The sequence below is a fragment of the Pogona vitticeps genome, chromosome 2, assembly GCF_051106095.1.
Source record: "Pogona vitticeps strain Pit_001003342236 chromosome 2, PviZW2.1, whole genome shotgun sequence".
Taxonomy (NCBI): Eukaryota; Metazoa; Chordata; class Lepidosauria; order Squamata; family Agamidae; genus Pogona; species Pogona vitticeps.
This window is the reverse complement of record NC_135784.1, coordinates 278,675,936-278,692,114: the sequence shown is the minus strand read 5'-3', so window position 1 is coordinate 278,692,114 and position 16,179 is coordinate 278,675,936. Positions and strand designations below refer to the sequence as shown.

General features: G+C 36.6%; 1 protein-coding gene across 2 annotated transcripts in view; it reads left to right on the top strand.

The window, feature by feature from the left end:
• The window catches only part of AP3B1 (adaptor related protein complex 3 subunit beta 1), a 196,901-nt gene that overhangs the window by 100,648 nt on the left and 80,074 nt on the right, over positions 1 to 16,179 (top strand). For both annotated transcript variants that reach the window (XM_072992677.2, XM_020804063.3), the window contains exons 19-22: positions 3,260 to 3,374; positions 6,061 to 6,229; positions 12,699 to 12,771; positions 14,320 to 14,426. In XM_072992677.2, coding sequence (XP_072848778.1) covers positions 3,260 to 3,374; positions 6,061 to 6,229; positions 12,699 to 12,771; positions 14,320 to 14,426 — 464 coding nt within the window. The remainder of the gene's footprint in view (positions 1 to 3,259; positions 3,375 to 6,060; positions 6,230 to 12,698; positions 12,772 to 14,319; positions 14,427 to 16,179) is intronic.

Here is a 16,179-nt window from a genome sequence, read left to right as displayed (position 1 = left end):
GTCTCTAGTAATCTAGAGGGTTTGTTTGGCTTCACTGTGTGGAAGAGGACACTTGGGCATGATTGGATTGCTTAGGATTGAAACCTATACATTATTCCTTTTACAGTGTTCAACAGCCATCCACATAACTCAGTTGAACAGGTATATGGAGTGATTTGAATCATACATACTCAAAGTCACTCCAGATTACTATTTAATGAGTTTGAATTTTCAGTCCCTCTCTGGCAGTTGTGGCCTTGGGTGAAATATGCTTGTGAAAGTTTCCTTAGTTTTTGGACATAGTCAGAAGACAATACTAGTTGTTATACTGTTGAATCCTTTGTGCTCCCACCTTACCATTTATTTCTGTTTAGTTATTAAATTAATATTGGAATAAACGCTGGAAACTGAGGTTCTTTTTTTTTTGCATAGTCTAAAGTTGCTCTTGCTCAGTTACAGGACTTTTTGATATGTCTGCTAACCTATTCTTCATGAAGATTAAGCTAAATTCCAGAAAGGAGTTTAATTAATAATTAATTAATTAATATGTCCAGATTAAGGATCACATGGGAGCTATACCTTCAAAATATACAGGACAAGACATCTTTCATGGTGCTGGTGATAGCGGTTGGTAATAGATGTGTTCCCCCTATTTTCAGTTCAAGACACTTCACAAAGCAGATCACAACTTAAAAATATAAAATACAGAGTAAAATTGAAAGGTTGAAACCACAGACTTCATTTTGTCACGATACTCCATATGATACTTAGATCCTGTCTGTTCTATTGAAAACCTTTTGAAGTACTGGGGACTGCATGCAGTTGTAACATGTGAAACTTCACTGCATTACCTTGGAAAATCTCCATGCTCGTGTTGTTTTGAAAGATTTACCCGTCTGAAGTACAGTTTGGTCCAGAAATAATTGTACACTGACACTAGTTTTGTTATCTTGGCTGTTTACCAAAATTAATTTAAGTTAAAGTTAATGAATATGGGCTTAAAGTGCAGTCTCTCAGCTTTAATTTGAAGGTATTCACATCCAAATTGGAGGAAGTGTTTAGCAATTACAGCTCTTTAATATGTGGCCCCCTCTTTTTCAAGGGACCAAAAGTAATTGGACAGTTGATTTAACAGTTGCTTCATGGACAGGTGTGGGCTACTCCTTCCCTATTTCATCATCAATTAAGCAGGTAAAAGGTTGGAGTTGTTTCCAGCTGTGTCATTTGCAGTTGGTAGCTGTTGCTCTGAACCCACAACTTGTGTTCAAGAGCTTTCAATGCAAGTGAAACAGGACCATCCTCAGGCTGAAAAAAAGAAAAGAAAACAATCCATCAGAGAGAGAGCAGGAACATTTATGAGTGGCCAGATTAACAGTTTGGTACATTCTGAGGAAAAAGAATGCGCTGGTGAGTTCTGCAACACAAAAAGGCCTAGACATCCACCAAAGACAACAGTGGGTGATGATCGTAGGATCCTTTCCATGGTAAAGAAAAATCCCTTCACGACATCCAGCCAAGTGAAGAACACTCTCCAGAAGGTAGGCATATCAATATCCAAGCCTACCATAAAGAGAAGACTTCATGAGAGCAAATACAGAGGGTTCACCACAAGGTTCAAACCATTCATATGTCTCAAGGATGGAAAAGCCAGATCAGACTTTACAAAAAATAATCTTTAAAAAAACAGCTCAATTCTGGATCAGCATTTTTTGGAGAAATGAAAGTAAGATCAACCTGTACCAGAATGATGGGAAGAAAAGAGTATGGAGAAAGCTTGGAATTGCTTGTGATCCAAAACACCACATCATCTGTAAAACATGGTGGAAGCAGTGCGATGGCATGGGCACACATGTCTTCCAGTGGCACTAGGTTACTAGTGTTAACTGATGATGTGACAAGACAGAAGCAACCAGATGAATTCTGAAATGTATAGGGATATATTGTCTGCTCAGATTCAGCCAAATACAGCAAAGTTGATTGGACAACACTTCACGTTACAAATGGACAATGACCCAAAACATCCCGAGAAAGCAACCCAGGAATTTTTTGACACAAAGAAGTGGAATATTCTGCAATGGCAAAGTTAATCACCTGATCTCAGCTTGATTGAGCATGCTTTCACTTCTTGAAGGCAAAACGTAAGGCAGAAAGACCCACAGACAAACAACAGAAGACAGCTGCAGTAAAGGCCTGGCAAAGCATCACAAAGGAGGAAACCCAATGTTTGATGATGCCCATGGATTCCAGTCTTCAGGCAGTCATTGCCAGCAAAGAATTCTCAACAAAGTGTTAAAAACGAACATTTTATTTATGATTGTGTTAGTTTGTCCAATTACATTTGAGCCCCTGATATTAGGGGACTGTGTATGAAAATTGTTGCAGTTCCTAAATGTTTCATATGATATTTTTATTCAACCCCCTTGAAATAAAGATGAAAGTCTACACTTCAATTGCATCTCAGTTGTTTCATTATAAATCTGTTGTGGTGACGTAGACAACCAGATTTATGAAAATTGTGTCAGTGTCCAACTATTTCCAGATCTAACTATATGTCAGGATGTGTGCTATGCTGTGTCTAAGTAAAAATGGGGAAATAACATTCCACAGTATTTAATGCTTCATGGAAGGTCTTGTTTAAAGTATGTAATGGGTTGATTGCAATGTGTGATGTTTTTCTTGAAAATTCATTTGACTTTTTGTCATCTAAGTCTTCAAATCCAGCCTCTGAATTTAATGAATCACTCAAATAGAAGTGAATAAATACAGGCACACATACACACAAATTAAAAAATTACATGTTTTCACATCCAGTTGGTTTAGTCCTCTAAATACTAAAGATACAAGAAGAAAATTATGAAAGATTATTAAGGGTTGAAAGTAGAAGCAATGGACTGAAACTTGGAGAGTCTACCTTCAAGTAAGATATTAGAAACACTTTCCAGCCGATTAGAAACTGAATAACTTGTTTAAATTTGTGATTAAATTTTCACCACTAGATTGTGTTCATGAATGGATTAAGTACTTAAGTTGTGAATATGATACTATGGTAGAGGACATAGGAGGTCATGTTTAATCTCTTTCCAGAAACCAGTTCAGTATGTGCTTGAGTTTTAATGAAAACATTGTTGTACCCCTTTGAAAACAGCATGTTTAAGGTGTACAAAGTTAACATTTTTAGCGGGTGGAATTACATCATGATGTTTAAATAACATATGGCATCAATTTTGTAAGTTATTCCCCAGAATTCTGTGCAAATGTAAGTTTTTTTTTTCTATTCTAGAAAGTAAATCGGATAGTGAAGGAGAAAAAATGGAAGGGCAAGGAGAAAGCAGTGTGGAAAGTACCGACAGTTCATCTACTGACAATGAGAATGATAGAAAATCAAAGGCCAAAGGGCAAGTATCAAGAAAAGGGGTTTCAATTTTAAAGAAGTATGTATGTAGTTTAATTATGACAAATAGCAGGTCAGAATATTGGAGCCTGTGAACAAATACTGTTCTACATAACATTCACTTTGGAAACCTGATATTTATTTCTTTATTTTTTATTTATAATTGTAACATATATGCTAAAACAACTTTTTATATTGCCTTTTAACTTTAGCTGAATATTTGAGGGTGGTGAGCAACGTATATTAGCTGCACATTGGGAAGACAACCAGCTATGTGTTTAATAAAACACTTAATTACCTTAAAAAACAGTTCTGCTGTGGGTTAAAATTAAATCTCTCCATATCCTACCATTATATAATTGAGGCAATTGATTTTTCCCTAAGTAATTTTATGTTAAAAAGATTATGATCCAGATATTGAAGGCAATGGCTGTGAAGGGAGACAATCAAAAGCTGCTCAAGTATTAGTGCTTTTTAAGATTGCCTGTTATCAACAGAGTTAACATGTATTAAAATATCATTAAAATTTTAAGTAATTGGAGCTAATACCTTGGATTGTCTGAATCTGTTTCTTCCAATTCTGTCAGCAAGTGGCCTCTGCAGACATGATCGCCCTTTTGCTCTGTAGCCTGCTGCCAGCTAACTTGATGAGTTTGCAGCTCAGCTCAGTTGTGGCTGACAGCGTTGATTGGGGCGCAGTACACACTGTGCTCCTTTTATTACAGACAGTAATTAAAGCAGCTCGCCCTGCCACTTCCATAACAAACACAGCATAATGCCCTAATTATGACTTTATTAATTTAAGTCAGAATTTAATGATTTAAAAGTGATTTATATTGCTTTTCCTGTTCAGAACAAATGAAATCTGTAGGATATATTAATACATGCTTTTCATCATTGCAGAGTTTAAAAGCTAGTTATCAGTTTTTAAAAATTATTAGATGAACATCTGAAACTCTTAACCAGTAATGTAAACAATAATTATGTAGGAAAACTGAGTAGCAAAATACTTTGCCCCTTAAAAAACTCAACCTTCAAATTTGAAATTGTTTTCAGTTTTATACAGATTGAAAGTTGGGAACAACTGCACCTAGGCAGTTACATTTCAATTAGGGAACTGTGTTTTCGAAGGCCATAATGGTTTTCAGTAATCTGGAATTGCTGAAGTTGTTTCTGTGAAGGTGTTCCTTCACAGAATGGCAGAGTAATGCAGTGCTCATTGCAAAATATTTACAAAACTGTCCAATGTATGATAAAAGGTCTTCTCCACTGAAGAATCAAATATCATGGCATAAATTCATTGACCAGAATCATATTGATCTTCATGTCAAATTTGCATAACTCACCACTTCTAATTGCAGCAAATTGACAAGGTGCTGAGGCATGTCTCAGGTGTGTACCTAGTTGTATGCCTAATTGTATAGCCAAGATGCATCCCCATGCCTTATCCATTAGCGCCATTTAGCCACAACACGTTAGCTCAGCCCTTATGTGAGCAGAGGCAGAATTCTGACCAATATTGCACTAGCATCTGACAGCTAATGCAGTGTCTATTTATTTCCTCCCACTCTTTGCTGCCCAGAAACTACCTTTGAATCATTTCCCAGTCCTTCAAATCAAGAAACAATTCTTCTAGTGTAACCCACACTGTTGGATACTCTTCTACACGTTTAGCTATATGTACAGATATTTCTGTTCAGTCCTGTACATGGAAATTCTTTGATATGGGCAATTCATGGTGGTTTTTGGAACTCTTGATAGATAATGAATGGGACTTCCTGGTTGCAGCTAATTTAAGCCTATTGACTTAATTGATTTAATTTAATTAACACTGGATTTATCTCTATGCCATATAGTTCAGTGCATGGGTCTGCAAATATTGGATGACCTTTGAAAAGTAGTCTGTTACATATGCTCACAAACTTTTGTTTGTAAAACATGGCCAAATTATAATTAATCATTAGGAATGTATTGCAAGCACATATGCTCTCCCTCACCTGATGTGAACCCCCACCAACATACTGCAATTTATATAAATCATTGTGGTGATGTCCCATTCAGAGAAAAAGTGTGGTTACTGCTACACACAAACTCAGTTTTACCTTATTTAACTGTGTTAAATAACCATACAAAAAGGGTTAGGGCTAGGGCACTAATCACATCTGGTCTGTTGCCATTTTTGTCACCTACATAGGGAAGGTGATAATTTGAAGAAGAGATTTTCTGCTCTCCCTAGAAGGTCTCCATGTAATTTGGAAGATTTGATTTCAAAACCTTGTAAAGAGCCATCATAGACAGCAGAGGCTCTCTTCTTCAAACTGTTACTGTGTATAGAGGACAACGGGGGGGGGGGGAATGCAACAAAACCAGGAACACTCTCAAGACCATCTCTACAAACAATGGATACTGTGCTGTTGTGGAGAGAATTGTGATGTGCGTAGGAATGGGGGCAACATTGCTCATCTAGAGCATTTTTGAGCAGGAGCTATTGTTTGTCCATAACGTACAAAACCATGCCACACTGTGTGCCATCTTACTTGAAAGATTCTGTTCAATCATTCTCAGTGATTCAAGTTGTTTGAAAATGTTATGATGTATGGCAAGGCTATATAATTTTCTACATTTTATTTAATTTATTTTATAGAAAGGATAACTTTTGCTTATTTCTTATACCTTTGTTTTGTATTTAGCAATTCTGAAGGAACAGAAAAAAATAAAGTGAAATCTCAAAAAGCAGAAGGTTCTTCAGACTCAGAATCTAGCTCAGTGGAGGAAAGTTCTTCAGATTCCAGCTCAGAAACTGACTCTGAAAGTAATTTGGAAGCTAGAAAATCACTGAGTGCTGGTCTCCCTCCCAAGGTACAGCTCTAATGTTATGTATGTTAAAATACATAGTTCTTGCATTTATGTTACTATAATGAAAGCAAATGCAGATTTTCTCAGAAAATGTGTGGTCTTCTCACTGCTTTGTTTTTTATTGGAAGCTCTTTGCAAAAATATTAATTGAAAGTTAACGAACATTTCTGTGCTATTATTTTGTGACTGAGGAAGTAGGAGGCTGTTTTTAACTGTGGCCAAATTCCTATTGGGAAAAACTGTGCATGCTCACATGCAGTGGTGCATTGACTTACAACCATAATTCCAGAAGATGGATGTAACTTGAAATGGTCATAAGTTGAAGCACCATTTCCCTTTGAAATGCACTGGAACATGATTAATCCATTCTGGCATTTTAAAAAATACAATAAATAAATAAATAAATAAATAAATAAATAAATAAATAAATAAATAAATAAATAAATAAATAAATAAATAAATAAAGCACGCACGCACGCACGCACGCACGCACGCACGCACGCACGCACACAGAAGGCCCCATCGGAAGGCACTGGGGCTTTAAAAAAAATAACCAGAAATAAACAGAGCAAGCCCCGAAGGTGCTGGGGCTGCAAAAAACAAAACAAAACCCCAAAATAAACATTGGAACAAGCCCCAAGCTGGGACTGCCAAAAAAAATCACCAAAAAACAAAACACAGCACAGAAACCTAACCCCCCCACCCCAAACCCATCCTGCAAAAGCCACCCAGAACAGTTTTTAAAAAGCAAAAAGCAGGCAGTCCCAAGCCTCCTCCAATCCGGCTGCAGCCGAGGTGGCAGTGGCGGGGCTGGCCATGATGGAGGGCGAGGCCGGGGCAAGCAGCCGGAGCGCCCCGGTGCAATACTTACTTCACAACAGGTATCGTAATTCAGTTTGTTATCATGCAGGCAGTTCAGACTCTACTGTCACAAACTTTTAACAATGGGCTTATTAAAATGCTTATTAAAACAGGCCTTCTTAGGATGGCTACCTGCTTTTAATTTAACTTCTACAAGCATCTCTAGCTCCATTCTAGCAGCTTGTCCCTCCATCTGAAGAAACTCTGACATAAGTTCTCCTGACTGCTTAACCTCTTTCCTCAAGAGTTATCTAGTGCCTTGCATAACCAAACCTTATCTGCTAGTTAAAATAATATTAGCATTCAGCATTCTAAATCTCTCTCTTATTACTTGATTTAATTTTTCTTTGATATGTTATTGGCTTGGGATACTTTTAGAAGGCTAGCAGGTTAGCTTGTTCATCATAGTGCTGTTCTTAATTACTAGAATATGTAAACTGTTCTAGCTGTTATTTATAAAAACATTCAGCAGAAGCCGACTCAAATTCTGAAGGTTGTACTTTATGGTCAGTCGAAAACAAAACAAAAACCCAAGCTCTTTGCTGTTATGGCTGATGAAAACAGTGTGCTTATTTTGGGCTCTGACTCAGACGCTTGGTGGAAAATTGTGCTTTGCTTTGTGATTATGGCCAAAGTGCAGACTCTGGGTTGCATGCAGTCCCTAATATGCCCCTTCTGGTGATGCTTACTCGTCTTCTCTATCCAGTTTGTGCTACCTAAACTGACAACCACCTCTAAACACCAGCACACTGTTCGGGGTTGCCATTGTAAGTAGAGATGCCTCCCCTTGGATTATTCCTTCACCAAACCAGGCAAACAACTTGTGTTTCCTTTCCATTGCAATGAAGGACTGAACCTACACTGCCTCTATTAATACAAAACGAATATTTTTGATTAAAGAAACAGCCTATGCTGTTTTGGTGACACAACCATGACTATTACTGAAATAGTGTTGCTTAGCATAGTAAGTCTCACTAGAGTCGGTTCATTGAATCAGTGAGGATTTGGTGAGTCAATTCCTCTGCAAGTTCCATTGCTTCAAATGAGCCTACATTAGTTGTGACTTGCTATGCTAAAGTTGTAACTAAAGTAGGTCCATGAATCCATGGAAATTATGGAGGAGTTGATTCACCAAATCCTCACTAATTCAGTGGGCCTGCTTTAGTGCAACTTACTACACTAAGAAACAGAATTTCCACCTTTATATCCCAACACTGGCCAATAGTATGTGTGGTATGGTATCTTGTGAATCTAGTTTAAACTATAATAACCAGGGTTTGAAAACCAAAAGTTGTTTTTTTTAAATTAAAGTTACAGTTTGTCTAACATTTTCATCAGACAGGCAAAACCTCTTTTGCTTTTCACTTCCTTTTTTCTTGACAAGTCAAAAAAACTTTTAGTTATTTAAGATACCATTATCCATCCCATCTCCTGGTACATATCCAACAAACACTGCCAATCAAAACACAGTCAATCACCATGCAAACTAATATGAACATATATCAAAATGAAAATACAATATGGAATCTCCACACAGTGAAAAAAGTAAAAAATGCTTATTTCTTTTATAAAAAGTGCTCCAAAAAAAAAAACACTTCTTGTGCTTTCTGGAGATATGCAAGGTTTTTTGTCATATGTGGGCTACTCCCTCAAATCAGTTTTTTAAAAATATTTTAACCACCAATAGTGTTTTCTTGTAAATTTGTTGGTCTGTGATCATAATAAAGAATGATGATGATGAGTAAACAAGAAAAGGCTTTTAAAAAGAAATATAATTTAGAAGTGAGTGGAACAGATTTCCAAGATCTAGGGGGTCAGCCTATGTACCCAGTTGATAATTATATCTAATGGGCAGTCATATGGATCTCTCTGACATTATCAAACACTTCCTCAGTTAAAGTATTGTCTGTGCTTATTAATAGCAATTGTTATTGGTCTTTTCCAAATGGGTAACCTTAAGTTCTTATGTCCTACTCCTAACTGAAGATGCTAGAGACTCAACCTGGGGCATCCTGGAAGCAAAATGCATACTTTACATCTGAGCTATGACTCATTTTATCTTGTAATTGTTTGCTAGACTCTTTGCACATGGCAAGTGATGTGCTGCACTGTATTAACTGTTTAGTAAAATAGTTGAAGTTGTATTTTTATCATAGAATTTTACAAATTGTACTTTCGTCTATTATGGCTTATTCAGGTGGGGGAAAAGTCCTTTCATACAATCACTGTTGCTCTCTAAAGGTTCTGATGAGCACACAGACTGATAATCCTGAACTACTAGTCAGCAAACATTCTGGTAAACCAAAAGCAAACATGAGCCTGGTGTTAATGTATTGCTGGCTCTTCAGATGGTTTACATCTGATTTATTGGAGTATTTGTTGACCAGTAGTTTGGAGAATTAGTCTGTCTGAAAACTTCCAGAAAGTGAGATGGATTGCTTAGAAGTTTTAGTTTAGTTCTTATACAAATATTTTATTAATTGTATTTAGACAGTATGATTGCTTATGCCATGAATGTTCTGTCATTAGTGGATTACTATACATGTTACTATATATTTTTGACACATCCTTGTTGTTTCTTAATATAATTCTACATGGCATCGGCTGGGAGAAAAGTCGCAGTTAGCCTTCATTTTAATTAAATGAAAAAAGTTTTGTATTCTGAAATCTTTATGCTAAGTTACAGTTCAGTTCTTGACAATTGCCATAGTAGATCAATTTGAATGAGAAAATAATATTTTTTCTCTTAGGTGGGCTTCTGTTATACCAGAAGTATATGTTAGAATATACTCTTTGAAGAGAGGGGCATTACTGAATTCTTCATATATGATAAAGGCAAAATAATTTCAATGGAGACTTATGATGGACATATTAAGATGAAACTGTATCAGTGTAGATATAGATTTTGATTATTTTATTTTTGAAGAAATGAAAATATCACCTGATAAAGACCATAAATTGGATACTTCCAGTTGTGCACTTAGAAACTTAAATTTCAAACAGGTGTAGCATATTAGTAAAAGTACATTAATTGACATAGGCACAAAAATCAGTAAATGTTTAGATTACTCCTAAAATTCAGATAAGAATACAATGCACAAATAAATAAAAGTCTCTGTACTGGGATTTTAAAATCATTTACTGTTGGCCTAGACATGCATAATACAGTTGCTCAGCTGTTAAAAACCTGATCCACTATTTAAAAAAATATATAAAAACAAATTGTCTATCTTTCCGCCTGATCTCTTTTCAACTGCTAACACAATGGAAACAGTAGGTGATCAGTCAGTGCATTTGGTTTGTCAATGATGGTTTTCTATAAATATTGGAAAGGTGAGGAACAGAATTCACACAGTAAAATATGATTTCATCTGCCTCTTCTCTGCAGTTCCATGGCTCATGCTGCGGTGTGAAATTTTCATTTTACACACTTTGCAGGCGGAGCACATGAATTATGCATTGAGCAATAGAAATCTCCTGCTTGAAGTCCTATATGCATTTACCCAGTTTCTGTCTCTATTATCAAGATGAATTGCAAATGGAGAAATGTTTGATGGGATATGGCTTAACTTCTTTGTTTAGCATTCAGCTTGGACTTCATTCTTTTCAGAGGAAACAGGTTTTGTTTCTTAGGTGGGATGTGTGGTAAATTGCCATGTTGAGAAAAGAGCAAATACAGGTACCTGGTTTTAGAGATCTGTTTTGGTTAGACTATTTGTAAATGGAAAACATCTGTGTTGTGAATGTGTCTTGAGTTTATATTTTTAAGTTTTAATAATTTGAGCCCCAGTTCTTATTTGTAAAAGGAGAATAATACATTATTTTAAAAGTGTGCCGCTTATTTTTCAAGGGAAATAACCTGTTGTATGTTGTAACTATCAGCTGCATTGCCTTCTGATTAATTTCCAAGTGCAATTATCAATTCTGGGTATTATATATAAACCTCTTGATGGCATAGGAGCAAGATACCCTATAGGGCTGCCAGACTTACTCAAAATATGATTCATCATACTCTCTAAAGCTTGCACCTTCTGAGCCATTGCTGGCACAATGATTGCCTTTCTTTTTTAGGGACCAGGTTTTAGAATTATCTTTTGATCCAGAGGTCTTGAGCAGCCCTGACACATTCTTCCAACATCTACATTTCACTGCAACCCCCAGTCACCCATCCTACTCCATTTCTTAGGGTCCTTTGAAATACTGTGGAGTTATCCAGTCATAATTAACTGATTTTCATATGTCAGAGTAGACAAAAAGGACTGAGGATTAGTTCCTATGTTGTAATTAAGTTGCACCGATTTTAGTGGGATTTACTTCCAGCTAATTTGAGAGAGAGAGAGAAGCCCAAGTGAATTTTCTCTTCAGGATCAAAGTTCTATAAATTTTGATTGATCGTAGTAGTCAGCTATTATTTGTGGTGCTTCTCTTTCCCCAATTACTGGGTAGACAAAAGACAGTCAGTGCTGCCAATATATTCATGCAATTCTTAGTTGTAAGTTTTTGACACATACACAGATAAACAGCATTCAGTACATTGTTTTGCCCATGTTTCTGTTGCACACTTGTTTTTTTACATACTGGTTAGGTAAAGCTCTATTTTTCCTCCCATTGATTTGCTGAGGGAATATGGGAAGCTCCCAGCTGTAGCAATCATCACTATATGTCTCCATCCTTCTCCACAGCTGAGATCTTGTGTAAGTTTCAGGTGTTTTTGACTTTTCAGGGTATCTTCTGTCATGCTGACTTTGGGCATCCACAGTAGGGAGATATTCATAGTAGCCAGCATTGAGCTAGTAGCAGCATTTGTTGAATCCTGTTATGTCTTTCTCATGATCTTTGTATGGCTAGCAATGTTGGTTTCAGAGTTGTTTTTTGGTCTGCATAACTTTTGTCTACAGATGCCATTCATCCTTTACAAAAGGCTGGTTCTTCAAGAACAGATACAAGTTACATGTTATTCTTCAGTCAGTAGTTAAGTTTATGCAGTTATTAGTCTTGGCTAACAGAAACAGATACATGCATTTCTCTCTTTTCTCTCACATGTACTGTATATAGAATTATTATTTTGGATTTCAAGTATAGAGGAAATAGCATATAAACAATGTGTTTTCTTTTCCAGAGTGATTTATTTATTTGGATTGCTGATATTTTCGTTACTAGCTTTTAAAATGTTCCGAATATTTCATTAGTGAAAAGCCTTTATTCAGAGGCTTTTAAAGAGCTCTGGGCTTTCTCCCTACTTTTGTCTTCCAGCAGCTCTTGTTTACTTTGCTTTTATATCTAAATAGAAAAGAAACAGGCTGTTGTCAAGAAATATTGAAGTTAAGGCACATCCAGGACCTCAGGTTTGCAGAAAAGTAAAGATTGCTAAATGCTAATGTGAGACATGCCTTGCAAACTACTAAACCAAAAGCACTACAACTGCCTTTAAAAAAACCCAAATAATAACCTTCCGCTGTATCAGAACCATTAACTATGACATAATGTTGGTGTTATAAGAATTTGTGCTGGTGTTCAAAAGGTTTGCTGGTTCCATTTATTAGGAATTTTTACTATGTGACTTTTACAGTAATTGAGTTCAATTAATGAAGTATTCCTATGCTTTTGACAGAAAGAAGAACAAACCCCACGCAAGATGACATCTTCTACTAAGCGAGAGGTGTCACTCTTAGATTTGGATGACTGTAAGTGCTTCCAATGGTTTCCATTTCAGCTGTCTTATGTCAGTTAGATCAATTGAATTATATTGTGAATGACCTGAAGTAATGCTGTTTGTTGCAAACAGATATAATTGGATGTGTATGTACACTTTAACTGTGTGTTAGTTAAATGATACAAAAATATAGTGCATTTTTAACAGCATGTATAATGTACTTCAATGTCTGTTTTTCTAAATAATTTCATGACAGGTTGGAGAAGCTTTCTTTTGCAATTTCTCGAATGTACTAAATGGTTTAATCAATGCATTGTAATACATATTGTTCCATTTTATACATTGTAAGCAAGGATTAGAGATGGGTGTATTTGTATACAAATACAAATACCCCTGCACAGCTGGACTTAACATCCACTCATGTGTCTTATTTGTTTACGAATACCCCCGTCTTTAGCAAGGATTCTTTTATAACTGAATAGCCTTGGAAAGCCAGGTTAGTAAGTAGAGACTTGATATTTGCAAATCACACTGTGATTTCATTCAGAAAACTTGTATTTTTTTAGGTTGTAAATCCTCATGTGTGTGTCAAATATATTTATTAGATACAAGCAGAAAATTGAAAAACATTAAAACTAGGGATGAGATTTTTTTAAATGTATGTCATTATGAGTGAGATCCTGTGCCCTCACCCCTGCCCAGAATGAAAAATGCCTTATTTTATCCACCAGTTTTGGAGAAGAAATTATTTTGCAAACTTCCTCTCCCTTTGCTGTCTGAAGTGCTATCATCTACACCAGCAATGGTGAACCTGTGACAGAGCCCTTTCTGCAGGCACACAAGACATAAGTCGCCAGATCACTACTCCCCCCCCCCCGGCAGCCAAACCTGCGGAAGTGGCTGCAGCTGCAGCTGCGGTGCTGGTGCTTCAACAGGCGGCAGGCCAGGATCCAGAGCAACTGTGCTGGCAGTGGATCTGGAAAGGGGTCTTGAGGCACCTCCATGCCCAGGATTCCCCTTTCCGTCGCCACTTCCAGTTCTGCCACTGCAACTTCTGGTTCCACTGCCTGCTGGGTTTTTTTTTTCTTTTCTTTTCCCAGTTTAGGCACTTGGGCCCAAAAAGGACCGCCACCACTGATTTACTCTGTTCTGGCCCTTCTGTAAAGGTTTTCAGAGGGTAGAAGGACTTCAGGAGGGAAGAGAAAGCATCCCTACTCCCTTCCACCATTCTGGGTGGAAGTTGTTCAGGGTATGTTCTTGACAAAAATAGGTTTCAGAATGCACCGAGTTCATTTTTAAAAAGCCCTTTTCTATATTGGGTGTCATAGGAAACTAGACAATATGATAGTTAATATGCCAGTATTAATATTCCTATAGTTTACTCTCAGTGGGGAAATCTTGCATCCATATTACACATTTTTTCTGTTTTTATATAAAAATATTGTGCATGACCAGTCAGCATATGAAATCTAGTTTGTAAGACAGTGGATTTTAAGATATTACAGAAGCATAATCTTTCCCATGTTAACTGTATTTTAAATTCAATTGTTTAACTTTTCTTTTCAATTATTTTTTACAGTCAACCTGGTATCTGTTCCCCCAGCAGTTCCCAAGCCATCAATTCTTTCTCCCTCTTTAACTGCTGACCTCCAAGGTTTAAGTTTATCACATTCATCAGTCATTGATGTAAGTAGCTTTTCATGGATTGTTTATTTCCCCAGCTAATTTTCTGTTTTGAAAGCAAACTTCTGTTTTGATCAACAGTTAGCCTTTACTGCTTTGTCTTTCATTTATGTTTAAAGAGATGAAAGGAGTTTTGAATGGCCTGCAAGATATGTTGATTTTTCAAAGCTTCTGCCCATGTGATGATGTTTTTATAATAAACATAACTCTTTTGCTAATCACTATGTCAGCTATTAGCCTGAGAAATGAGTGTTCAGTGAGATCTTAATTGCATACAAATTCTGCACCATTGTATTAACATAGAAACTTTCTTTTTTCTAAAGATATTTTTGAAGTCTCATTTTCATTCATTCATTCATTCATTCATTCATTCATTCATTCATTCATTCATTCATTTGTTTAACTTATGTGCCGCCCACACTACCTGAAGTTCTCTGGGCGACTTACAGCATTTAAAATGCAATAAAAAGGCAAAATAAAAGGGCAAAATAATTAAAATGCAATTAAAATATATATTTTAAAAATTGCTATCAGACCCACAGCTGATATTATTTCAGTTAAAAGCCTTCTGGAACAGGAAGGTTTTGACCTGGCGCCGAAATGTCATCAGCGTCGGCACCCGATGAATCTCAGTCAGGAGGGCACTCCATAGTCTGGGGGCAGCTGCCGAAAAGGCCCTTTCTCTACAAGCCCTCCCTCTTATCTCCTTAAGGGATGGCTCTTTCAAAAGGCCCCCCTGGTTAGATCTTAACTGCCGGGTAGGTTCATATGGAAGGAGGCGGTCCTTCAGGTATCCAGGGCCCAAGCCGTTTACATGCTACAGTTAAGCCAGTCTTAATTTTTCCCCTGATATTCTATGTTAATTCTTGAATAATTGCATAGCATACTTCTGAGGTGGCTGTGTTTGTATTTGTTTTTGAATTTGTATTTTGAACCATATATTTTGAGATACATGCACTTCAGACAGCTGAAACCCTGTTTGTAGCATGAGCAGAAGCATGTGTTTCTGTCCTTTCCTCTGTGATACAAACTGTCACTTGCACAGTTCTCAGGGTCACTTGCACACACTGACTTGGTGCATGTGCATGTGTGTCCCTACATAGCAGCAGCACTTTGTTTACCAGTATTAAACAGGATTTCAGCAATGATTTATTTCTAATTTTTCATCTCATCCTTCTAAACTGTTAGGGCACTTTACTAAACTAGAACTACAATTTTAAAAACTGTACATTTAAGAGGCTACAGCAGAATATATATAAAATGTTCAGTAAGGATAAATAGGGGGCTACAGACAACACATAATTTAGCCTCCAAGTGCTGAGAATCAGGTGTACTTTCCAGTGCTTATAAAATAGCAGTGAAAATTGCAGATTCTGAAGAAAACCAGGGAAGAGGTCCTATCCTGGCAGCACTAGCTTTAAGACCTGTAAGCTTTAAGAAGCACCAGAAATCTCTGACTTTCTCTAAAATTTCTTAACAATTTCATTTTCTTTAGAAGCCTGTATCATCATCCACTTTTTTACATAGGTATTTTGTTTATATGGGTCTGTTGTTCATTCAGGTGAGTGGACTATATACATGCAAATAAATACCCGCATAAATCAGATTGTTCCACTTAAATCAATGTTTTTTAACCTTTTAACATGTATTCCTCTTTTTAATAAACAGAATATTTTATGCCTCTTTCAAACATGCTTTCCCCATTTACTGTATTTGAAATTTGAAATCTTGCTATCATTGACAGAGGAGGGGAAGA